The sequence below is a fragment of the Anolis carolinensis genome, chromosome 6 (genome assembly GCF_035594765.1).
Source record: "Anolis carolinensis isolate JA03-04 chromosome 6, rAnoCar3.1.pri, whole genome shotgun sequence".
Lineage (NCBI taxonomy): Eukaryota > Metazoa > Chordata > Lepidosauria > Squamata > Dactyloidae > Anolis > Anolis carolinensis.
In genome coordinates, this window is record NC_085846.1 from 28,614,309 (window position 1) to 28,639,871 (window position 25,563).

Below are 25,563 nucleotides of genomic sequence, written 5' to 3' on the forward strand. Positions count from 1 at the left end.
ATATATATGAGTGACAATGGCTAAGTCCCAGAAGCTGAACGGTGGTTAATGACATTTTTAGTGATGGAGACAAGGCTTCATTGTCCTTACCCCTTCCTTGGATAACAAAAATAAGGTAGCTTAAGTAAAATGGAGGAGACAAGAAGAGGAAATTACACAAAACTGGAATTTAGCAAATTTATAAGATTGTTATTTTGGGTCACAAAACATCTCTATTAATTTTTGCATTCCACCACTTCAGTTTGTAAAAAAGCAATTACCAGGTGGTTGGTGCTGGATGTTGTTGTTTTAGGATTTTTTGTAGAAATCCATCTTCTGTCCACAAGGGCAAGGGAGGCCTAGTTTTTTCCCCCAGCAATATACTTTTATGTATAAGACTTAATAACCCCAATGTTTGCAATGTAACCATTGGAATTATTAACTGTTATGTACACAAAAGGGGCGCACAACTGGGCTGGGGCCAAATTTCTTCTCCCTCAAATTCCCATAAGTGTTCCAAAATATAGTCTTTTCTATCCATTGCCCTACACAACACCCCAATGCCATTTTAAAGGGGAAATGAATGGAAGGAAAAGTGCCTGAAATGGATTAGGAGGGGGCAGGGAGGAGATGTTTGTATGTTTGCATGGATTGGAGAAGGAGGGAGTCACGTATAATTTTCAGGTGATTATGCTTCCCCCCAATTGCACCTTTTAAAAATTGGGAAATTAATGGGGATTTGAGAGGTGCAGGGGCCACAAAAGGGGTGCCAAGATTACATGTGCAGCAGCAGCTACTCTTTCTCCACATCTGAATACATGTTATTTTACCTAAGAGTGATAGAGGAGAGATGCAAGATTATTCCCTCCAATTTCAAACTCACTTCAGCTACTGATGCTATAGGTACAACACCTTTGCGCCCTATGTAGCTGCTACCTTGGATTCTGTGACCACATTACCTGGTGGGCTATTTCCTAAAAAGGAAGAAAGCTATCTTCTTGGCCTCTTTTGAGCAAAACCAAAACCTATTTCTAGGGGTAGAAAATCTGAATGTAAGTTTCCGAGCGTAATGCATTCTGTTTTATCACTTGGGCATATGAACTTATTTGTGATTTAAGGGATTATTATCCTAGGGTCAACACATCACACAAACAAGTTTAGCAGGACGAAATGTTTCTATTATGTCTTCTCTTGGCCACTTCTTCCCTTTTTTTAAATCCCTGCTCACAGGCTTCTTGGGGCTCACGGAAGGAGCACTACCACAAGGAGATGCTTGCCATCTCCTTCATCTCAGCTGTCAACCGCAAGAGGAAGAAGCGGAGAGAGGCCAAGCGTTTTGGGAGCAGCACAGATGATGATTCTGAGCATGAGTTGGCTGCCAGGAGAGATGGGGAAGAAGAGGCAGTGGCCGAGGAGGAAGAAAAAGAGGCTCAGGGGCTGAGGAGCAGCAGGGGCAAAGGTCCGGTGCCTGATGGGCAAAGTGTTCCAGAGTGCTCTGCAAAACTAGAAACAGAGTTGGAAGAAAGGAAGCAGGTCACACCTCAGGTGACTCTAGAACCAGCACCAGATGCCCGCTCCATTGTGTCGGGTTACTCCACCCTGTCCACCATCGATCGCAGCCTCTGCTCTGAGGTACAGTCAGTAGCAGAGAGTCGTGGGGAGGAGGCAGATGATGAGCGGAGTGAATTCAGCCATGTAGAGACGGATACTGAGAATGGTTTTGTGCCTGGGCAGGCTGGGTTGCTATCGGACGGAGCTGGAATTGCGGCAGCAGGAAAGGGGGGAGCTACTGTGTCTGACAAAGGATCCCAAAACCGAGCCTCTTTCAGCTCCCATCACCTTATGCAGTGCGATACCCTGGCACGCCGCAAGCTCTCGCGGCCTCGACGCAACAGTGAGGCCTCTTCCAAGGGCAGCACTGAAGCCTCCAGTTCAAGCTTGCCAGGCAGCCAGGAGTCACTGCAGCCTGCAGGTGCCACAGAAGCCCACGTCCGGCCTTCTCTCACAGAGCAGCTGCGCCTTCGCTTCCGTGGCTCAGCAGACGACATGTTGGCAGTGCGCCTCCGCAAGCCACATTCACCTGAGACACGACGCAAGAAGAACAGCTGGCGGCGCCACACTGTGGTGGTGCCTGGAAGCCTGAAGGACCTCAACTACAATGAATGGAAAGAGCAACATGTGTTGGGGGCTCTTGAGGCTGCTTGCTCACTAGACTCCTCAAGCAGAGATGCCCTGAAGGACAACAAGGATTCTGGACTTAGCAGCCTGGAGTCAACAAAAGCTCGGCCTTCTTCAACCACACTTGGGAATGTGGTAGCTCCTAGCCACCAGGGGAGTGGTGAGCAGCAACACCACAAGGGTGCTTCTGAGGGGTGCTCAGCTCCCCGACGTACTGCCTCCTTACGCTATCACCAGTGTCTCTAGATAGCCTGCCATGGAAGCTCTTGTTTGAATGGCTGAGATGAAGCTCTGGCCATACCAGTAGCCTTGGCCTGAGAATGGAAGTGGGCAGCCATAGAAACAGCTCCTCACTTGAGCTCTCACTGCTGGCCTGCCTTGCTTTCTTCAATACCTCAGTCTTCAGCGTAGAAAGGGCCTCTGCCCAGCCCCAACCTGTCCTGGCCTCACTTTCTGATCCCTTTCTCCCTGGTATTAATTTAATGACATCCCTATTATTTGTGACTTGTGGTTTTATTTATTTCCCCATCCCCCTTCATGCTCCCAGGGTGGTTGTTGAAGAAAAGCTACAGTAGGTGGGATATGGAGAAGGATGTTTACCCAGCCCATATGAGGGTTTTATCTTAGTTTGGTGCTGGAAAGTTACCTAGATGATGGGATGACCAGGACCATTCTTACTTCCAAGTGCTGGTCTTCTGCATGTGAATTTCTGGACATATTTTTGAAGGAGAAGGCAAGTAGAAGAGCAGAACTCAGAACTGTCTGGGTTACTCAACAAGAGTCTCTTGATACTATCCTCTGCCTCATTTCTAGCAGTTTAGTTTGCCTCTTCTGTGTTGAAGTGAGCTAGAACTTTGAGATAGGGAAACCAGATCAGAGATGTTCATGGATGCAAACCCATGTTTCTATTTGGCCACTGTCAAAGCAATGTAACCAACCCAAGCTGTCCTATGTCATTCTGCCTCTGGAGTCCCTGTTTTTATGGTGAGGAACTCATCCTCTTCTTCCCTCTTCCCATTTTCCTCACTAATATTTAAATAGTAACCAACTATTATCAGTACTGAGGCTTTAAATGGCTCCCAGTAAACACCCACTGCCCATGTTGTGCCTTTTCCTAAAATTAATGAATAGACACCCAATCCCCAAATTTCCCATCAAGTCTTTGCAAAGCTTGAACTGGTGGGAAACTAGCCTGGTGCATACTCCCCAGGCTGATGGAGACCACCGCACTGATGTAGAAACCAAAAGTAAAGAGACATCATGACCCCCAAAGAGTCAAGTGGCTTTTACAATACTCTTAAGGCATTTCTATTCTCCATTATGACTTTCATAGTCTTTGTTCTTCCAAGGATTCTGATTGTTTTGTGTTACTCTAAAGATGTGCACTTCTGGATTTACACTCCTTCCCTGTTTCCCTTGCCCCTCTTAATGAATTGAAGATGACTGAGGTCTCAGTCAAGACTTTGCTATGTTCACTGGAAGCCTCTGTTAAAAGTGTGCGAAACCCTCTGGCAAGAGTATGTTGTCTGCCTCTTTGAGCATTTATGAATGTTCTTAAAATATTCCTGTTCAGCTGCTCAGAACTTGAAGGAAAAAATTCTAGGCATTGGACTAAAGCTCCCTGACCCATTTCTTCTCATAACACTTTGTACAGACCATAAGAAGTAGGTTCCCTGTGTACAGTTTAAAGGAATGCAACATTTGGAGTTGAAACTATGGTTGTTGTGCAAATGAGAGTTTAGCTGGCTATGTTGACACTTGTGACAACTCTTTATTACTTTTGGTGCTAAAGAGGATATGTGGGGTAAACCACCTTTTCTTGCCCTGTAAACTATCTTATGCTAGCTTCACAGCACTCCTATTCCACCCACCCTCAACCCACTGCAGTGCAGAAAGGCAGGTGATGGGCGTGGGGTAGGCATAGGGACTATGTGATTTGTAGAGTGGGGTGTAGACAACAAGATGCAGATGACAAGCACATCTGATTCTCTTTCCAGTGCCTCTATACAGCTATGCCATATCAGAGTCTAAAAGGTCTAAAAAGAACTTGGCTTGTAGGATTCCCAAAGTAACAGCTCTAAAGAATCCATTCTGGTCTTTTCCAATAATGACTCAAAATGCCAAATCCGCATTTGTGTTATGCAGTTGCTCTCCAAATGTCACTCTCTGAGAAAGAAAATACAATGACTCTGGCTGGTGCTAAACTTATTTTTGATCGTCTTCCATTCTTGGTCTTCTCATGATGTTGGGCAGAAGCAGGCAAAGGTTTCCTGCTTTTTATCTCGCACATCAAGACAGGGTTCTCATGTTTGTGGGTGTTTTGAAGTGAAAGACCTCTTAGATTTTTTTCCCCTCATCTTGTGGGCATAAATCCTCCTCACTACCTTTCTTTGTAGAATCTCATGTGTTCATCAAGGCACATGACAAAAAAGGGTAACGTGTGGTGAGTAAGTATGGGAGGTGCCCTTTAACATTTGAAGACTATAAGAAGTGTGTGGACTTTGCAAATGTCATGAGTAGTTACATGATCATCTTGGGGGATAGGAAACCTCTTCATGAAATATTCTTTGCCTCTCTTGTTTCCAGGCAGATAACATTTCTTCTAGCAGCAAACTCGTCCGATCATGTCAACCATTGGACTTTTGTGTCAAATATTTTTGAAGGAACGACTTTGTCCCTGTCATGAGTTTCTGAGGGTGGTTCTAAGCAAATTCGAAGATTCCTTGTCTACTCCTCAAGGCCATTGGAAGGCTAGGCAGCTACCTTGGGCTCACTTAAAAAGTAGCAGGATTCAAATGTAAATAAAATACGGAAATACTGAATTTCACCATTTAGAAATGACCGCAGTATCAGCTTCATGATGGCAATTGTGGATTTTATATGTAACAAGTAAGGCCTCAAGCCCCATATGGCCCCACCTGCACAGACTGTTTAATGCAGTTTCAAACCAGTATTGAAGAAAATAGTTTCATTGTGCAGATTATTACATGGGAAATACTGGGACCAGTTTGAGGCCTGGATGATGATTACATAAGCCACAGAGCACTGATGCACATTAAGGGCTTTCTTTCGTAAACATTTGTTGTCTGGTCAATGCAATTTGAATCTGGCTTCGAGCTGCATTAAATGGTCAGTGTAGATGGGGCCTATTACATATTTGCATCATGATTCCTCTGAGCCGTCTTCTTTTTTGTAGCAGCCCTGTGAAGCCTGATAAGTCAAGATGTGGTTGTTTGGCTCACATTATATTTCCAGACTTTATGGCTGAATTTCAGAATGACCCACTCTTTACACACACTGATTCCCCCTTTTTTAAAAAAAACCTCCCACCTGTCAAATACATTAGTACTTATTTCTGACTTCTGTTAAAGCCTCAGTTCCCAATTATGTCCAAAATGGGGAACTCCCATTTAACATCAAGTTAACAATTAGAATGAGGCAAACACAAGGGAAAGGGCAAATGAGGAATACCTTTGCTTTTCAGCAAGTTGTGTTGATTGCATGAGAATTTGAACTCTGGTCTCCATACACTTTAATCACATCACGGTGATGGCATGATGATCTTTTTCAACTGTAGGCTTGCTCATTTGTCTCTGCTTATAAATACTGCACATAGGCTGCCCAAAGTGTTTCAGTGGGAGTTATTCAAGGTACAACTCTTGAGTCATCAACTGCTCCAGTGAGAAATCAAGTGATGAGCACATTTGTGACAAGCGTAACCTCTAAGGGCTAGTGATGTGTAAAATCTTTATGTGAATGACATGATTGCTAATGTGTGAATTAATACACAACTTCGTGTGTGTGTGTTTCTCATTTGGTGAGAGAATGAAGGCACAGATGGCTTAGCAATCAAGGCACTGATATACTTTTTTTAAACCCAGAATTTATATTGAGCCTTTGAGTCTTTAGAGTGCTTTATATTATCATTCTCTGACTTCATCATCACTCTTAATTATTTCTGCGCATCTGTGGGAAGCAAAGCCAGGCAAAATTCCTCCATAGGTTTTGAGAGCCAGACATGACATCTGGCCCATTGGATCCTAGTAAGAACTCTCTGTATTTCTTCCAGACTTGCAATCTTTTAACATTAGACAATTCGCATATGAACAACAGTAATGAATGTGCCAACCGTATAAACTACATGGTCTGTGATTAGTCACAGATATACACATTCACAAGGCCATTTTCAGATTGCCTAATGTTAAAACTAATTTTAGCACAAAAGATGGACGAGCTGCAATCTAGCAAAAGCCATGTAGATTCAATAGTAAATTGATGACACCAAGTAATATCCAATGTCCATTTTAGGTTAAATGTGGTTGTCAACCAAAGTGATGTGTGGCATGCTAAGAGAAGATTTGAGTATGGAATTGGAATCCCACTTTTTTTTTTCATGTCAGGAGCAACTTGAGAAGCTGCAAGTCGCTTCTGATGTGAGAGAACTGGCCATCTGCAAGGATGTTGCCCAGGAGATGCCCGGATGTTTTGATGTTTTGCCATCCTTGTGGGAGGCTTCTCTCATGTCCCCGCATTAGGAGCTGGAGCTGACAGAGGGAGCTCATCTGTGCTCTCTCAGGATTGGAACAAGCAATCTTCAGGTCAGCAACCCAACCTTCAGGTCAGCAGTCCTGCAGGCACAAAGGTTTAACCCACTGGGAACTCTGGAATCCCACTGTAATTCAGATATTGACCTAATTCCTAATGTTGGTTCTGAATACAGTAGAGCTGTTGAATCAGTAAGATTGACCTATGTGCTGATTCACCATTCAACAAGTGATTGAATGGGTCTATTTTATCTGGGACAAACTTGTCATCCTCACCCTTCTATTTATGAAAGGAGATTTCTTCCATCTCTTCACTGAATCCTCTTGGTTTGTAGTTGTAACCTCCCAGGCTAATGAATGCATAGTATGCAAAGATAACTTTGAAACTCCCATTGGAAGTAACAAGTACATACAAGCTTTCAGAGATCAAAAACTCACCAGGAATCCTCATGATCCTTCCTGTGTAGGGAAGAATTTTGCACAACTTGAAAACTTACATAGTCCTGAGTTTTCTCAAATGGTGTAAGAACTTCCCCTCAATTAGAAATAAGGGAGGGACTGGTCCATTCTCCACTGTTGACATACCCGTGGGTTCAACAAGGTTTCAACAAAGGGCCAGGGGTTCATAAGAGAAATTCGCGAATAGACAAAGAGGTACATTTTGTTCATCCTTTTAGGGAGACAAAACAACACTCAACACAGAATTCCCAAAACTTAAATTTCCAAATTGCCTATAGTTTATTCTGTACTCAAGCTAGCAAGAAATGTGCTCTTCCCACGCACTTCCCACGTTCTGGTGAACATCTTTCAGCCATTCTGTCGAGGCCTTGAGAAAGGGGTGTGTGGTGGTGTGAATTCAAGACTGAACAAAACTAAACTATTTGCTATACTGTTATGCATTGTTCTGATCCTTTTATGCAACTATTTGCTGTAAAGGTGTATTTTTCACTTTATTTTGTAAATAGCCTTTAAATGTGTAACATATGATAAAAGAGTTTATAAGATCTTTTTTTAAAAAAACAAGACGTTTTTGTTTGGCTTCTTTTAAAAGCTGGAATTACAAAGCAGTGTTGATTTTTTTTAAAAGGAAACCCTGCCTGCATGCATGGTTTGTCCCTCTTCCTACATGTCTTGTACAATGTCAGACGTACATATACGGTCAACAAAACAACTGAAGAAACCCAAGCTCTGCTTTGAAAATAGCCTCAGAATTACAGTTATATATATATTGGAAATAAACTGGCTTATTCAGAGAACTAGTCTGATTGTGTTTTTAATTATTATTTTTGTGTGTGTCAGGAGTGACTTGAGAAACTGCAAGTTGCTTCTGGTGTGAGAGAATTGGCCATCTGCAAAGACGTTGCCCAGGGGATTCCCAGATGTTTTACCATTGCGTAGGCTTCTCTCATGTCCCTGCATATGAAGCTGGAGCTGACAGACCTGAGCTCATCCCGTTCCTCGGATTCAACCTGCCGACCTTTTAGTAAGCAGTCCTACTGGCACAAGGGTTTAATCCATTGCGCCACTGAGGACTCCTTAAAATAAAATGGGAACTAATTGTAAAGACTGTGACCAAGATTCTACACCACAGCCTACATTTCAGATCTTTGCAGATCCATTAGTGAACTGCAGAAATGCAACCCCACCCCCAAACTCTGTCAGTTGGTCATAGGCAAAAGAGTTCTAGTGTGTATCATGAGCTTCTGATGAACATTAGACATATCTGATGCATATCCAGAACATCTGAAGCACATTGAACACTGCCAATGAATGCTGAGCTCTCTTGTTGTGTTCCAGCACTTCCTAGCAGATTCCAGATGTGCATCAGAAGAATTCCATGCTGCACCAGTCAGATGGGCATATATTGTACCACCATGGCAGCCCCAGGTGAATGTTGCAAAACAGCTTAACTCTATTTCCCAAATGTGCAAGCTTACCTACAAAAATATATGCATCATGTTGGATTCTAGCCTACAGTTTCGATGGTCTTCTGCTTTCTAGGCTAAAGGGTTCACTTGGTTCCTTATAATTCTACATAAATGGGGGCTACTCACATTCTCATCCCATTGCAGCAAACTGATACTAAACTCACGAAGATAATTCTAACCTTGAATTTTGCAAATCAGTGCTAAAACATCACACATTTGATTCCAGCTATGCAACAAAGCAGGCACTGAAAACTACACAGCAAAGTATTAGGAAGTTAAATTAAACATACAAATGTTTATTCTATGGTTTTAAAAAAAGATTGTGTTAATTTGCAACTAACTCGCGCTTCACATGACCTAGGAGACATCTACAGACAACGCTGGCTCTTCGGCTTAGAAATGGAGATGAACATCAACCCCTAGAGTCGGACTCAACTAGACTTAATGTCAAGGGGAAACTTTTACCTTTACTTGGTGAAAAGAAATAGTTTTTGGTTATAAAGGTTACATCAAACATTACCAACATATTTTTAAGACTACTTTTGCGACCATAAAATGCAGATTTGTTTTAAGAGACACATTTCTATTTCCCATCCCTCAAGCACACTGGAGACCAAATCGAAGTGGGAGAAAAGCAGAGAGTGCCCTTTCCATTTCTGCTTTTTCTTTAACACAATTGTCTTATATTCTTTGGTAGTATTAAGAACCCCCTCCACAACCTAACACACACGCCCATAAAGGTAGGATGGCTGGCAGGAAAAGAGACTTGTATTGGCTGCAGGCCAAAGGAAAGGGCATTAATACATAGAAGTCCTTTCATACTAGCATTTTTTGTGACTTTCTGCACATAGCCATTTATTATGATGCTCTGTCTCAAGGTCTTGTTTTGGCATCCACTTACTCATTGTGTGTGTGCAGAGGTTCAGGTCAGGTGGTGGAATTGAGACAAATGTTCATTGCCCTCTTCCAAAGATCAAAATAAATTCACATAATGTTGTATGTACAATTTTGGATGGATAGCTGTAGAGTTCGACATAATTCTTAATTATAAGACAGAAAGAGAATACATGTTACCATAACCGGAAGACTGTGACAAGGTGTTCGGGGTGCCTGCTTAGTTTGCCATCCAATGTTGATGACCAACTTTGTGCCCCATGCTTTGAACTTTTTATCATTCAAATATAATTGCATTATATAACAGTTCCATTATGGAACTATCTCTGGATAGCCCTTTAAATGAAGTAGTCCCTCCATGTTTGTGGTTTTGGCTTGGGCAGAGTTATTATTTGTGGACTTGATTAAAGATTAAAGGAATCTCTAGGTCTTCCAATGTGACTTTACGGTCTTCCATCTGTCACGCTGCAGGACCTAGAGATATCTAGAGAGAAAACCTGTTTAGAAATCTCTAGTTCCTCCAAAATAATTATATATTATATCTGAACCGGCACCCCAAATAAACCCAGGAATAGGCCTAAAAACGAAGACATCAAGGCACCCCAGCTTCCAGGCACCACATGGAACGGCTCCACTCAGAGGGGAGGGAGGAGGAGAAGCAGCAGTCAGGAGGCTTGTTGTTGTGCCTTTTGTGGATAGTCAGCCTCTCCCCTCCTGACATCCCCATTGCCTCAGGACTGTAAGAGAGTTTCGTGAGACCAGTCACTCTTGTTGCAACAGTGTAGTAACGGTGAAGTTGTGGACCATATTTTAGTTCTTGGGGACCACTGGTGGTCCACGGACCACAGGTTGGGAACCGCTGCTCCAAAGCAATTCTATGGCCAGCTTCCAATGGAAGCTGACCATAGGCCATACTGGAAGACTCAGATACAGCGTACTGAGAGAGAAGTTCTCCAAGGTTAAAACAATAGCAATTTCTTTATTTACAGTTTTTCACTTTCACAAGGATCCTGTGCCCCAAACAACAGCAAATGTGGAGAGCTGACTAGAGGATGCTGCGGTAACCAAGGTCCATCCTTTTATAAACCAGGAGAGATTGCCTTCCTAGTTCTTGCTCACAATGCTGAGCTCTGTGTTACTAGAGATCCTAAAGCAAACCCAGGATCCTGCAAACACCTCTGCTCTTTTTCTCTTTTAAGGAATGGGGTGAAACAAAGAATTGTGAAAATAAGTGTCACAGAGGGGGGGAAAGAGTAGTTTATTAAAGTCAGACACTCTTCATAGGAAACAAACAAAAAGAGGAGGGAGGGGGTAAATTAAAGAAAAAAGCAACCTTCCTTCATTTGGAATTCTTGACTAACAATGATCACATTTGTCACAGAATAAAACATGGCATCCATAGATTTTTATACACAGAACTCTACCTACAGATAGCAGCAGAAAGATTTACAAAAGTTACAGATTTTTCAGAACGGTTGTTTTTTATGACCAGTTTTGGTGTGGTGTTGTTGATAGGTACTTTTTTGTTGTTTTGTTGTTTTCCTTTTTAAAAAATCAGTTCACAATAAAATCCATGCGAAAGAGACACATGACATCATCAATCCTCCCTACACAGTGCTTAAAAGTTTCTCTCTCTTTTAAATTTTTCTTTTAAAAAAACCTTTCAAAATTGCTTAAACTTCTCTTAAAACAACATCCACACAAGTAAAGCGAGGCTCATGGCATGCAGTGGTGATTGCTTCCCCCCAGCACACACGCACGCACACGCACAAACATACACACCAAAAAGACATGCATAGCTTGGTGCTTTCTAACTTACATCTTTGAAACTTTTTAAAAAACTTCTTTTCCATTTTAAATAAAAATTCAATAAAGTGTGGGCTATCTATCTATCTATATATATATAATCTGTATATATATATTTAAATAAACTCTCTATGATTGTTGCTCACACAGCAGTTGGATAATGCCATGACAGTGACACACTCTCTCATTTATACACACACATACACACACCCATTGAGTTCAAGAACAGACATGTAAAAGGGAAAAAAAGTGTTTTAGACAAGGAAAGTGAAAGAAACTAAAATGGAATGGGTCCTGAGACCACTGTCTCCTCAACTACTTCTTTCCTAAGGGCCCATCTACACTGCCCAAAAATGCAATGTAGATGTCGCATTAGCTTGAATGTAACACCCCTGTGGTTAACCTGATGTAAAAATTTTTAATGCCATTTACATCTGGATAAAAATAAATACAGTAATTGCAAAGATCTAGATCTGCCTTGAAGATCCGAATCTTTGTGGGTGTTGAGGCAGTGGAGGCTTACATGTGGGATCGCCATTCGCAATCCCCACAACCATCCCATGTTCCCTGGGCTCCTTCAATTAGAATCCAACAGCCTAGTATAAAGCCTATGCATGCTTGTGCAAATCCAAGATTTATTTTTGCTTCTTACTGGGGAGAGGGTATGTAGCTAGCAGCTCTCTTCATTCATTCAAGCAAGGTGAGACACGTTTCAGCAGCGTGTTCACAAAGCTTGCCGAAATGAACAGGAGGTGCTCTTACAAACATCCTCCATTTCAGTGGAGCGGGTGAACAGGACATGCTGTTAGAACAAGCTGTATCTCTCTAATCTTCCTGTCTCCCACTCTGCTCCTCTTAATGCCACCGAAAACCTCCCTTCGACTTGCCTTTTTATAGGTCTGGCCTTTGTCAATGTACTATTCTTTTGGACCGCTTCCCCGCCTTCCCGTTTGTAGTTCTTAGGTTGTGAGTTTTTGGGAATTATAGTTTAGCACAGTTGGAGTTTGGGGAAAACTGCTTTTGGAGTGTCACACAAAATTGGTAGTATGCCTACAATTATCTCTTATTCCATAACAGAGAAAAAATTGAATTCTAGGGAGATTACCTAAGAAGAATTTTAAAATATATGCTGGAATCTGACAGCTGGCCAATGTCATCTCTAAACATGCTACTTTAAATCCTTAAGGAAAAGGGATGTCGATTTGTTGCAAAGTGTATGCTATACATGTAAAAAGTCCCGAGTTCAATCCTTGGCATCACTGTGTAGGGCTGGAAAGCTGATGTCTGTCCATAGTAACAATATTGGCTACATCAGTGGTTCCCAACCTTTGGTCCTCCAGTTGTTTTGGACTTCAACTCCTAGAAATCCCAGCCAGCTTACCAGCTGTTCGGAATTGTGGGAGCTGAGGTCCAAGACATCTGGAGGACCAAAGGTTGGGACCCACTGGGCTACTAATGGTCTGTGCCATGGGTTGAAAGACAGCAGGGATCTTTTAGCATATAGAGAAATAAAAGATGAACTCTCATCTTCCAAAAAGTAGTGTAATTGCAGCTCCAGCCCATGGACTTTAAATGGGCAGAATGGTTTTTAATATCAAGGAATTTAATTGTTTGTTTAATTATGCTCAGCTGTGAACTTTGCATTAAAATAACTGGTTATACCCATATTTAGATCGTCTTAGTCATACTGAAAACATGTTTAAGTCATGTTGATTTCAGTAGTCTGCTCCAAGTGTGACTAAGTTGGCATCCAATGCCATCATACTAGAAAATGAGTAATAACATTTTGGGATTTTCTGTTTTAGAAATAAAGTTGTGATTAAAAGAACTGCCTTCCCAATAACTAATTCTTGTATTTCTCAATGTTGTATGCTACTGTCTAATGTACATGCAGTCCCTGAGTTACAAACATCTGGCTTGTAATTAAGAATGGTTTTTTTTCAAGCCTGTCTCTCATTCTGTGGCAGTTTTTTTTTGTGTCAGGAGCAACTTGAGAAACCGAAAGTTGCTTCTGGTGTGAGATAATTGGTCGTCTACAAGGACATTGCCCAGGGGATGCCCGGATGTTTTGATGTTTTTACCATCCTTGTGGGAGGGTTCTCTCATGTCCCCGCAAGGAGCTGGAGCTGATAGAGGAGCTCATCTGCGTTTTCCTCGGGTTGGATTCAAACAGGTTGAGACAACAGGAAGTGAGAGAAATCTACCACTCAGAAGGGAAATTCACTCCTGGAAGAGTTATTATGGGGAAAATGGGCCTCCATTGCAGCTTTATCACTTAAGCTTTTCCACAAGCCAAATGTTTCAAAATCCAATGATCACAGGGACAGAAAGGGAGGCGAAATCTTCTGAACAGGGGCACAGACAGCAAAAGAAACACTATAGTGGTGTTCACCTTTTCCTATGCTATCCAAAGATATAAGTTACATTTGTAAGTTGGAACAGGTACATTTTAAAAGAAATTAAACTTAAGAACAAACCTATAGAACCTATCTTGTGTGTAACTTGGGGACTGCCTGTATTAGGTAGAGAGGAAGCTCATCCTTTTTTTCTAAATGTGAAACATATCTCCATGCGTGTGTGTGTGTGTGTGTGTGTGTATGTATGTGTGTGTATATGTGTGTGTGTGTGTGTGTGTGTGTGTGTGTGTGTGTGTGTATATATATATATATATATATATATATATATATATAACTTTGCCAGCTGCAAAGGAGCATATAATGCCCTTCTTTCCCTCCTGTGTGAATCCAAGCTGCAGCTCAAATGGCTGTGGCTCAAAAAAGTGGGAGAAATTGGGAGGGGAGGGTTAGTTTTACTTCAAATGAGGACTCAATTACCATTTAGTCCATTCATCTTCTTAAGAAAGAAAGAAATTGTTTACTAACAAGCCTAAATTAGTTCCTTCATATTTCCAAATAATTACAGCCAGTGATCTGCCACGTAATTCCAAACAAGTAGTGTTATTACCAGACCACATATTTAGGAGTTAGGACAGAGAGCTGGCTGGCACTTGGCCCTACCTTTGCAGGGCTTAGTGCTTCAGTTGTTTCTCCCAATTGCAAAAATAGCTCTGGTCTAACTTAAGATCAAGATATAATCTTCCGTGATCCAGATAGAACTCTTCCCTGTCCAGCATCTTCAGTGGGTTTTATAATAATTGAAGATAATTGGCACAGTCTTTGTCCATCTGAAAAACAGGGAGGATTGCACTCCACCCCATTTCAAACACTTTACTAACAGTTCCAGTTTCCGTACAGAAATCATGGAGCTATAGGTTTGTTATGGGGTTTGGAGGATGTTTGGGCTTTTGGGGTGTGTGTGTGCAAAACCACTGAGAAGTCTGATAGCAATTGTGATGGTTTTAAATAATTGTTTTTAGTGTGAACATAACTGATTTTAGTGTTTATGTATATTTATAGTTTATTTTCGGCATTGAATGTTTGCCATATATATGTTGTGTTCCACCCTGAGTTCCCTTCGAGGTGAGAAGGGCGGAATAGAAATGTTTTAAATAATAAATAATAAATAAATAATTTCAGGAACTCAAGAAGATACTTCTAAAAGTAGTAAGTTACAGTTCCAAGACCAAAACAGTTGCAGTTATAATGAATTTCTTAAAGTCACAAAAATTGTAACTTTCCATTGCTTTTAAAAAAATCTGTATGCTAAAAGCAGCTGACCTGTGCTATGGAATGCACACTCTTCCTTTCAATATCTACAATAAAGCAAAAGGCTCAAAGTAAACTGTTCCTGAACCATATGCTAATTTTACTTCTCTTCCTCCAGCATTTTGTGAGAGCCTGTTACTATAAAGGTAACTTCAAGGTACAGTAACACTGCAGATTTACTCCTTGAATATAGCTTAGCTATACCCTTACTGTTGGGGAAAAGACATTGGTTGGCACCCTGTTAGGCAATTACCATGTTGTAAGCTAAGTTTACAACTTTATAACTGTTTGATATTCAGATTGACAACTGTGGCACCACTGCCATGACAAAAACACCCTCAAATCCACCTTAAAAGCCAGGCAGCTGTGCCAAAGGAAGGAATTCTGTGGAGCCGAAAGCTGGTGCCAGTGATGTGTGCTGTGACAAGCAAAAAACTTCCTGTCACGAGTCCTTGATTCACCATCATTCATTGCTGGAGTTAGCTGGACACATCATCGTTCTGGGTCCTGTTCACCAGCATTGTATAAATCCATGCCTTGGTATGATTGCCTGGATTTAAAGGTGGATTGGGAGAAGGGTCAGATTGAGAGATAGTGCATAGCTACATGTCCAATGCAAGATCTCAATCAATTATGACAAGCAATCGGCCATTTGTAACTATATTAACTTGAGTTTATTAAAAAGTATTATTTTTAATACTTTGCATACCTCTTTGGGAAGCAAAAGCTGTTGGGAAGCCAATTACTAATTTGACACACCTATAAAAGCTCAATATTAGTGACTCGATACCTTACCCTCTCCTCCTCTACCTTTGGCTCCTTCCTGCTGCAAAACAGGAAACTTTTGAGAGAAAAAAACAGAAGTATGGAATAGTAGGCAGTGCAAATTCCATTCCTGCCAGTGGCAAAAATAAAAGGAAATATGAAAGTGACAGACAATGGGAAATGGGACGCAAAAAGCCATAGAGACAGAATGTGAGCGAAGCAGAAGGATGTCTAAACTCATTGGGGCACCACCTGGCTGGAGGAGCTCTCCTGTGCAGACCCCGACAAAAGGGACGGGAGCTGCTCAAGAGAAAGAAATTTCCCAGCAAACGGTGCCTTCTAGCTCTATTTGCATCACCACCACCACCACCGCAACAATGCCTTGTTAGTTTCCTAAAGCACAAAGAGCAACATACATAATTTAATCAGGGGAAAAACAAACACCATTCTCCCCCCCTCCCTCTAAATATACTAGACACAACAGGAATTTCATTTTCTTTTCCTCTTCAATATTTATATATATATATTTATATTACGTATATTATATATATATAATATGTAAATATATTTCTTAAAACAAATATATAAAATGTTAAGACACTTCACTTAAATGTAAAGAGGTTGCTTTTTTGTTTTGTTTTTCATATTTGTTGGATCGTTGTTACAGAACATTTCATTTTTTTGACTTTTTAAAAAACTTTGTTATTGAAAAAAAGGCTCTCTTAAAATCTTTATACAAAAATGATTGATTTACAAAAAAGAAGAAAAATCATAAAAAACCAAACACCCACATTCCCCCCGCCAAAAAATCCCAATAATAATAAAAAGGACAAGCTAATCAACAAAACAAGGAATGATTAACATTGTTGTGTTGCATACAGACTCTCCATTTCCTTTTTAAAAGAAAAACCCTCACAATATAATCCCATTTTGTGCATGTAGCCACATGACATGTCAGCTATTTCTTAATTTTACTCTCTGTGCTTAATATTAGAGGACATAATCCCATGGTAAGTTTTCCTGTGCCTACATAATTGGAAAATAATGGGAACTGTGTGTGAACACGGCCATGCATTTGTGCAGATCTTTTTTATTTAATGGCAACTGTGCAAGATCACCTGTTCCTTCTTTAGGTTGTGCCCTTACTTTTCTCTTTAAGGAACATTCCTCTCCCTATCCTGGTCTGTGAGCCTGAAAACACACATTCATATTACAATGTTATTTAGAGGAAAAAAAATCTTTCATGCTGCAAACCAGAGCTTAGAAAATGGTAATCATGTATTGAACTATAATTCCAGTGGGGTAACCTAGGAATTCTAGTCCAAACAGTACCATTTCCAAGCCCCACTACAAATCATTCCTCATCTTTCTTGCTAGCCAACCAGTGATTCAGAACTTGGTGAATGAGTCAGCCTTCATCACATAGCACTCTTACAGTCCCACACCATACGTGTATCCTTCACTATACAATATTCCTTTTTATTTCCTGCTGTGCTTCCTGCATCCTGAATTTTTCTGCATCTCAAAGGCCAAGAAAGAATGGACCCCAACAACCCACTCAACATTTTGCACAAAGCTAGCTTAGCTATTTGAATCCAGAATAAAAGCTTCTAACGCTGTGGAAATGTAAATAATAAATAAGCAAAGATCCATCCAGTTGGGCTGAGCCTTCCAAAATCCACTAATCCAAGACACAGTCTTGTTTATGAGACACATGCACACACGTATAATCTATTGGGAAATTATATTATAGATCAGTGGTTCTCAACCTGGAGTCCACAGATGTTTTTGTCCTACAACTCCCAGAAATCCCAGCTAGTTAGGATTTCTGGGAGTTGAAGGCCAAAAACATCTGGGGGGGCCAGGTTGAGAACTACTGTTATAGATGGTTCTCAAACTGTGGGTCCCCCAGATGTTTTGGCCTTCAACTCCCAGAAATCCTCACAACTGGTATACTGGCTGGAATTTCTGGGAGTTGTAGGCCAAAACACCTGGGGACCCACAGGTTGAGAACCACTGATATAGATACATCCCACAGAACATTACCTCAGCAATTTTGTCTTCCCTCCACTACCCTGCTGTCTCTAGTACTACATTTGAAGCCTCCATAGATGATGAATAGAACCTGTGCCAATGAAAGGCTGCACAGTGGCTTTGCTTTTATATGGGGCTCCACCTTCTCCTCATGAAGGAATTTCACCTTGGAGAGGAGATACTTCTCTCCATGATTTGACCCACCTTCATTCCTATCCACCAAAAGCTCATGTTGAGAAATGACAGAGCATTCTTCCATCTCCTTCACCCCACATTCTCCTTTTCCCTGATTACCCAGCTTCTTAGATACCCTGACACCCTCATCTCCCTGACTTCTGCCTCCTATTTGGTATTCCATGAATTTTGGAATCTCACACATCTGGTAACTAAACAGATATTTAAAGTGCTACATTTATGTGTCTCAATGTCATAGGAAGCATGACTTTCTGTTTCTGACCCTGTTCTCAGCATCATTCAGACAAACCACCTGCTACCTCCTTTGGCTGTGTCCCTTCTTATAACAGTCTCTCCCCCCACTATTTTAACAGTTGGTTGCTTCTCCATGGTTGAAAAGATGGGGACGGGGGGTTTACAGGATGAAAAGTCAGTGCTTGTTTAAGTCTTTGCTCTTCTTCCACATTTAATCCAATCACTTGGAAGAAAAAGAACAGATATATCAATTTGCGAAACACGCACATACACGTATATCCCCCGCTCCAAGAACAGTCTTTGATACAGGTAGTAAAGAACAGAAACCCACAAAATGGAAGCACATACATGCCCCCAAGTCAAAACACCATTGATTCATGAATGACTCAGCACACACCTACAAGGATCCATGTTGATCAATTAATTACAAGTATATATATATATTTATATTTATATATATTAACATAAGGAAATATGAATAGCAGCAAATATCCATGGGGTTCTGAGGCATTTTTAGAAGTGGGCTTCTTCCCCTTGTTTTTAATATCCTTTTCCAGTGATTCTACTCCTTTCTACCCGTCCCTTTAAAGGAACAGCAAAGACCACCATTGCCCAACAGCCTTACTGCCTGGCATCTGTGGAGCTGGCAAAACTCTTAACACTCTTTGTACTTAAACGATGTAAAATGTTAGAACAGAACAGTAAGCTGGGGTAAGTCAGGATTGGGGTGGGGAAGGCTCTGAGGAGAAACAAAAAACAAGGAAAAAAGATATTGGTCGATTTGGAGAAGGAGATAAGAAACTGCTCATTGTGAAATACATTGTTGTGTTACAGAAAATGATCCTTTGGAGAACATGAAGTCTGTAGGTCAGTCATTTTGGAGGAGGAAGTCAGACCGCAGGTTGGTCATACGTGAAGAACCTTAAAATATGTCATGGGGGACTTTTTTTAGGTGCCTCCGTAAGATCTGGGGAGGAAGAAATCATAAAGAGAGACGCAAACCCTCCCCAGTCCCACAGGAGCAGTAGGTAGGAAAACAACTGATTGAGATGTTGGCAACTGAACGTTTAAAATGAAATGGAGGAGTTCCGTGACCCAAAGGAAGTCAGTACTGGGATGGAGGTCCTGCCCGAAGTAGGCTTTTCTGAGACTGGGCTTGAAGTCTCATTCATCGTGCTAGGATCCTTGGTTGATCTAGCGGCCTAGAAAGAAAAGCAAGATTCAGGGAAAAGAAGAAGGAGGAGGGAGGAAAAGGAGAAGGGTGGGGGGAACCAAACATTTTCTTCTCAAAACTGAGAGAAAAAGAGAGAGAAGGAAAGTGAGAGAAAAAAGAGACAGAGTGGGGACTAGTTAGGAACATTTCTATCAGAAGCAGTAGCATTGGCTAGACCTGACGCAAAAGGTCCATATGACAAAACAGTACAAGATGAGCTGGTTTCTATAGGTTTACTAGACAATGGGGAGGTGTGATTGTCAGAGGAGGTAAAGGAGACAAAAGAAGGCACCCCCAAAATAAATAGACGGGAAAATAAACACGTAGGCAGGCAACAGAGGGGAGGGCAGGGCAGGGGAGGGGAGGGCAAGAAAATGGGGAGGGACAAGAATTGAAATGTTAGTCTGTGGCCATGGACATCATGTTAGAATAACAACACTATTTGTTTAGCTGAAAAGAACTGAGGCAGGGGAGTGGGATTTGGGGATAGCAGGAGGAAAGGATGAAATGCAGGGTACTGCAGAGGTGCTGTTTACCAGAGGTAGCCCCAAATAGTGTGTAATTTTGTTGGAGGCACTGATAGGTGCCATCTTGTTTTGGAGAGTATCCTCAGCTTGCAATCTGTTACTTAGTTTGGAGGGAACCATTATTTATTTTTAATGACAACTCTTAATATGGTTGTAGTTATCATAATTGCCAATGAATGAGGAAATGGGAAACATATAGGGCAAAAAGCATAAGCGAATAAAATATAAAGCAATTATGGAAGCAGATTTTCCTCTTATAATTCTTGTTTTAAGAAAACTTTCATTAAAAATCTTAGAAGCTTGACCTTTTAAAGTTTAAAGGTCTTTGCCGAAAGATTAGCTTCAGCACAATATTCTCCCTGTAAAAGGGAGTAGATGTTGTAAGCAGTGGAAAGTCCTTGTGGAATTTGCATGAAAGATCCATGAGCAAAAACAGACTGATATCTAGTTCATAGACAAATGAGCTTGAAGGGAACTAACAGTTAAAATTCAATGTGGTACCTAGGCAACAGGAGGAATCTGTATCTAATACTTACCACCCACCTACATCTTTAGTGATGACTACTACGACTGGAATTATGGCTTGTTGATTCTAAGAAGGTTTCCTGTTTCACAGGAAAATGAGACCTATTTCACAGGGGCAAATGAGACCTATTCTTAAAAGACCTTCAGGATGATGTTTCTATAGCCTTTCATGTCTGTTCCTCCAAGGACATTCCACATTGGTTTATGTTGTCTGTTAATGCATTAGTTCTTTAAAATATGTTAGTTGTGCCAATTGTATCTCCACCTCCTACTGCTGACATTTTGATGTAAAGGAACCAAGAGCAAAAATACTTTGGAAACAACCCCAGATATGTCATGAGAAGTTCTCAGCTTCAATCACTTACAGACCACAGCAGGAGACTGTATCTGGTATACCATCTTGTTTCTGCTTCAGCACTACCAGGGTTTTTTTTATCATGTCAGAAAAGAATTGAGAATATATTGCAAGTTGCTTCTGGTGTGAGAGAACTGGCTGTCTACAGAGATGTTGTCTGAGGATGCCCAGATGTGTTACCATCCTGTGGGAGGCTTCTCTCATGTCCCTACATGAAAAGCTGGGACTGACAGATGGGAGCTCATGCTATCTTGTGGAGTCGAACTGCCAACCTTCAGATCTTCAGGTCAACAGTTCAGCCGGCACAAGGGTTTAACCCATTGCACCACTGTGGCTCCTTCCTACCTGGGTGAGATTCTGCCAGGCAACTGAATTCAGTTGCAAACCAAACCAGAAAAATATCACTGAAGATGTTAAATCCTTAAAAGCATTCCATGGCTACCACTTAGCCAAACAGCACCTGTGCTTGTGGCAAACCAGTTCAGGATGTGGTTAGTATTGGAGTGCCTGGGCTTAGGATGGAAGGAACTGTTCAGGAAACCGGTGTAGAGGATGCATTTTTGGGTGACAGTCTCATTTTGCTCACAAAACAGGTCTCAAAATAGACTGAAATGCCACAGAAGGGAAATAATTTTAACAACCATCCATTCACCCTCTACAACTTTGGGGAAGCAGGGGTGATCTTTTTGCATTCATTGTAGTAGGTAACAAGCAAAACAGAGGGTGGTGTAGAGAGACATTGGGAATAGGAGAAAGGAGGCATCCACAGTCATCGCAATTTATCATACAGCTCTAGCATAACAAAACAGACAAAGAGCAATTCAGGATCAGCAGGGAATACTAGTAAACGGGCCAGCATTATCAAATGTGCCAAGGACAATGCAATGGGAAGGGAGACGGCAAGGTTTCTGGAAGGTAGAAATCAAGTCAAGCCTTGAGAAACAAAGCACGGAGGAACAGATAGAGATGTTGTGGTTTAAGGGATGAAAAACTGGCAGTTATTACCTTGCTTTGGGGCCTCAGAAAGCTGGCCAACCACTGGGCACACTGTTAGCATCAGTAAGAATACAGAAGCGTGTGAACCCAGAAGAAGTGTCATGTCCTAACCACTAAGACTCTGAACAATGCTAACGCATGTGGGCATTTCGGAGGGCAGAGGAAAGAGGACAAATGGTGTGAGCAGGGATTCTCTAAGGAACAGAGAACTGTGCCTCTTCAACGCACAGTTGCAAATACTTACATCAGCTTTACATGTTTAAAATAACCAGTTTCCTGAGGTTCGGATAGACAGCGGGAAAATGTAGCTCAAAAATGAAATTAGGGCCTAGCTACATGTTGCGATGTGTGTGAGCATATTTAGGAATTAAAAAATGTAATCCTAGCAGGGCATATACTTTGTATTTATGTGTGTACATATGTATACAGGCAGTCTCTGAGTTATGTACAAACAACTACTTACAAATGACTCATAGTTAAAAATTGAGCTGAACAGTTTAAGAACAAACCTACAGAACTGATTTTTGTTTGTACCTTGGAGATTGTCTGTACATATTGACCTAGCTATTGTTATGTGCCTTCATGTTGATTTGGGAATTCCAGATAAGTGATGCTCAATCTGTATTTCCCTTCCTCTTTCCTTTTCCAACAAAGCATCTCTCTCTCAGATTTTCTTTACACAACAATTCTCTGTGTCTGCTATGCTGTGGGAAGGAGTTGGATGTGTAGTGAAACTGGAGATGAGGATGAGAGGTTTGATGCCACTGCATTTTCCAAAAGAGACGAGAGCCTCTGGTAACATGCTGGACTACATCTTTTAAGTGTGTGCATGCTTAAACATTGCCCAGATGCAAGGGAACTACTAACTTACTACAAATAAAAAGCCAGGTGAAAAATGGAATGCTCAGGTTTATATGGTCAAAGAAAGGGTTGGGAAAATGTCAGGGTGTTAAACTTCAGTTGGTGGTCCTTGGAATTCAGGGAAATGTTTCAAGAAGTTACAAGTGCATGGAACTTTAGTGAGTGATGAACAGGACAAAGATTTGCGGAAGGTGCGACTCCAGTTCTCTCCTCACAATATGCACACACATACATGCACGTGCGCGCACACGCGCGCACGCACACACACACACACACACACACATGGGAAATTAATTTTGTCAGGTATAGCCTGGATCCACATCTCTATGGACAGCTGATTCCTACCTTTCCTCCACTATTGGCAAAGATTTGTCACATCATAAATAAGTATTCCCTTTATACAGGGATTCCCAGCGTTAGACAGCCATTGCGGGTGGTTAAAGGCAATAAGAAGATATACTTACAGCCATAATTTCTAAAACCATTGTCCCAAAAGTGGCAATTCAAGTTTGATTTCAAAGATAATGCAGATTTGCTGCTCCTAGGACTTGAAAATGTTAATCTTTTGGATAGCAATTCCCAGACTCCCCTGGCCAGTATGGTCGCGGGCCATACTAACTGAGGCTTTATGGGAATTGTAGCCCACAAAAGTAATTTGTCCAGGCTCTGCCCTGTCCTGGTCCCATCCCACCCACTATGTCAAGTGTCTCCTGACAATCCCTAACTTAATTTGGTCCAAATATAGAAACGAAAGACTATAATTCTGCCTGTATGCACCACAGGGTACAGATAACACAAAGTGGTGCTGCTCCCTACAGATAGACTACCTGTTGTTGTCCCTGGATGCGCATGTATTCCATGCGTTGTTTTATGTGTTTGCTTTTGTCTGGGCTGCCTTGCTGGGTTTGCTTCAGTCGTGATGCTGGGTTGACCATCTTCATGGCTGGAATCGCCATACCACCACCGCTCTGCAAAAAGAAGAGATGAAAACATAGTATTGGAGAAAAGTTAAAGGACAAAACTTTGGAAAGCTTACGTAAATTCCTGTTTTCTCTGCATGGCTTGCCATTCAATGGTTGTGTTGCTTCAGTGTTTAGAAACTGAATGGCTAGCCCTTATAACATCTTATGGATCTCCTCTATACCCTGCTTGACTGAAGATATCATGAATGCTCTCAAATAGTCTAACTCAGTGGTTCTCAACCTGAGGGTACCCAGATGTTTTGGCCTTCAACTCCCAGAAATCCTAACATCTGGTAAACAAGCTGGGATTTCTGGGAGTTGTAGGCCAAAACACCTGGGGGACCATAGGTTGAGAACCACTGGTCTAACTGCTCAAAAAGAATCTGTCTGCAAGAGAGTTTTCTCTTCCTGGGATCCAGCTAAAAGAGGGGACTATTGTTCAACCAGACCTTCTTAAACATGGCAAGTGTATACGCCACAAACTCTGTGACTAAATACAAGATTTTTCCACCAAAGATGAGCTGAGTATCTTCCTTCCCATAGTCCCCTACTGTGCATTTCATAGCTATGCCCATCTTTACCCGACAGGAAAAGAAGTGTTTCCTGCTGATTCATTAAATCAGTCTTTCCCTTACAGATTCAAGACACAGCTGATTTTTAAATGACTCTTTGATCCTTTCCTCATCCCCACCCCAGTTCCTTTGCGACTCTGGAAAAGCACAAGAGGTTTAGGGAATAGAAAAGGATTTGATGAAGGGTCAGAGAAGAGTCAAAATCACAAAATCACAGCTGAATAGCGGAAAATGAGAAAAGAGAAGAGAAAGTGTTATTTTCAGCATGTAGGTGTCCTCATACATTGACCCTGATCCATATGTGGAATCCTACAAGCAAGGATATTGTGCTTCATAATCATAGTAAGACTTCTTCACACCTCCTTCCTTTCTGCATCACACACATACACAAACAGGGACCAAAAACAGCTAATCAAACACTTGCATAAATATGTTAAAACTGTTTAATTTGCAATATAACTAAATACACTTGTCTAAAACAGTACCAAACTATGAAGATCAATAAAAACAATCATAATAAGAGCTGTCCAGTCAAGTCTAGGAAAAATAGCAACATTTCTACTGTCTTCCAAAAAATCCTGAAGTGCTCAAAAAGTTAAAGTTCAATGCTAGCTCAACATCTGAAACAGAACCCAAATGCTTGCTCCCATCTCCAATTAGTGACAACCGTCTTTCTGTGCTATTCAGATCCAAATTCTTGCCTGTAACAGTATTCCACTCGTATCTTGACCTTGTAGGACCAGCCATATAGAGGTGCCACATAAGGCTGCATGCAAGAAAGCCCAACTCTTGAGTTTTATATGCTAATGTTGAAAAAAGGTTATCAAGGTGACCCTCATATACACTTTTCTTTCAATCTGCTGTCTAATGAGCTTGCAGTTTTATGAGGAATAACAAAACTTTACAAAATCTGTGGGTTGTTCTTGTTTTGTTAACTACTAGTTTGGAGAAATATGGACATATGTTAATGTAATAAACCCACACAATTCTACATCATGTTGTTTTCCACAATGAAGACACCTGAAATGCTTAGAGAGCTATCTGTCTGCATTATCCCTGGGAAACATTTGTGTGGTCCGCAAAGCTACTTTCCAATATAGACCAGCTGATGAGATGGGTTGAGAATTGGACAGGAGGCTTGCTAGGTATTTCTGAGAGATAGGAGAGATAAAAGTTTTTGTACTCCCCAGAGCATCAGAGAAATAACACTTTCTTGGGATATCCCCTTTGAATGATCTATTTATGTAGAGGGTTCACTTAGATGCCCCCATTTCTTGACACAAGGGTGTGTAGCTGAGGAGTGTGTGTGCACATCCTGCTCACCCTTAAT

General features: G+C 41.3%; 2 protein-coding genes across 22 annotated transcripts in view; one reads left to right on the forward strand and one right to left on the reverse strand.

Moving 5' to 3' along the window:
* The window catches only part of arhgap23 (Rho GTPase activating protein 23), a 224,433-nt gene extending 210,505 nt beyond the window's left edge, over positions 1 to 13,928 (forward strand). For 3 of the 5 annotated variants that reach the window (XM_062984338.1, XM_062984339.1, XM_008113427.3), the window contains exon 24: positions 1,210 to 13,928. In XM_062984338.1, the coding sequence (XP_062840408.1) occupies positions 1,210 to 2,403 (1,194 nt within the window). In that variant the 3' untranslated portion in view covers positions 2,404 to 13,928. The remainder of the gene's footprint in view (positions 1 to 1,209) is intronic. The other 2 variants (XM_062984341.1, XM_062984340.1) reach the window with 2 other exon arrangements.
* srcin1 (SRC kinase signaling inhibitor 1) overlaps positions 10,758 to 25,563 on the reverse strand; it is a 366,662-nt gene continuing 351,856 nt past the window's right edge. For 15 of the 17 annotated variants that reach the window (XM_062984357.1, XM_062984358.1, XM_062984343.1 and 12 more), the window contains 2 exons: positions 23,527 to 23,667; positions 10,758 to 19,424 (listed from right to left, as the gene is read on the reverse strand). In XM_062984357.1, the coding sequence (XP_062840427.1) occupies positions 19,290 to 19,424; positions 23,527 to 23,667 (276 nt within the window). In that variant the 3' untranslated portion in view covers positions 10,758 to 19,289. Of the gene's footprint in view, positions 19,672 to 23,526; positions 23,668 to 25,563 lie in introns of all 17 variants that reach the window. The other 2 variants (XM_062984351.1, XM_062984352.1) reach the window with 2 other exon arrangements.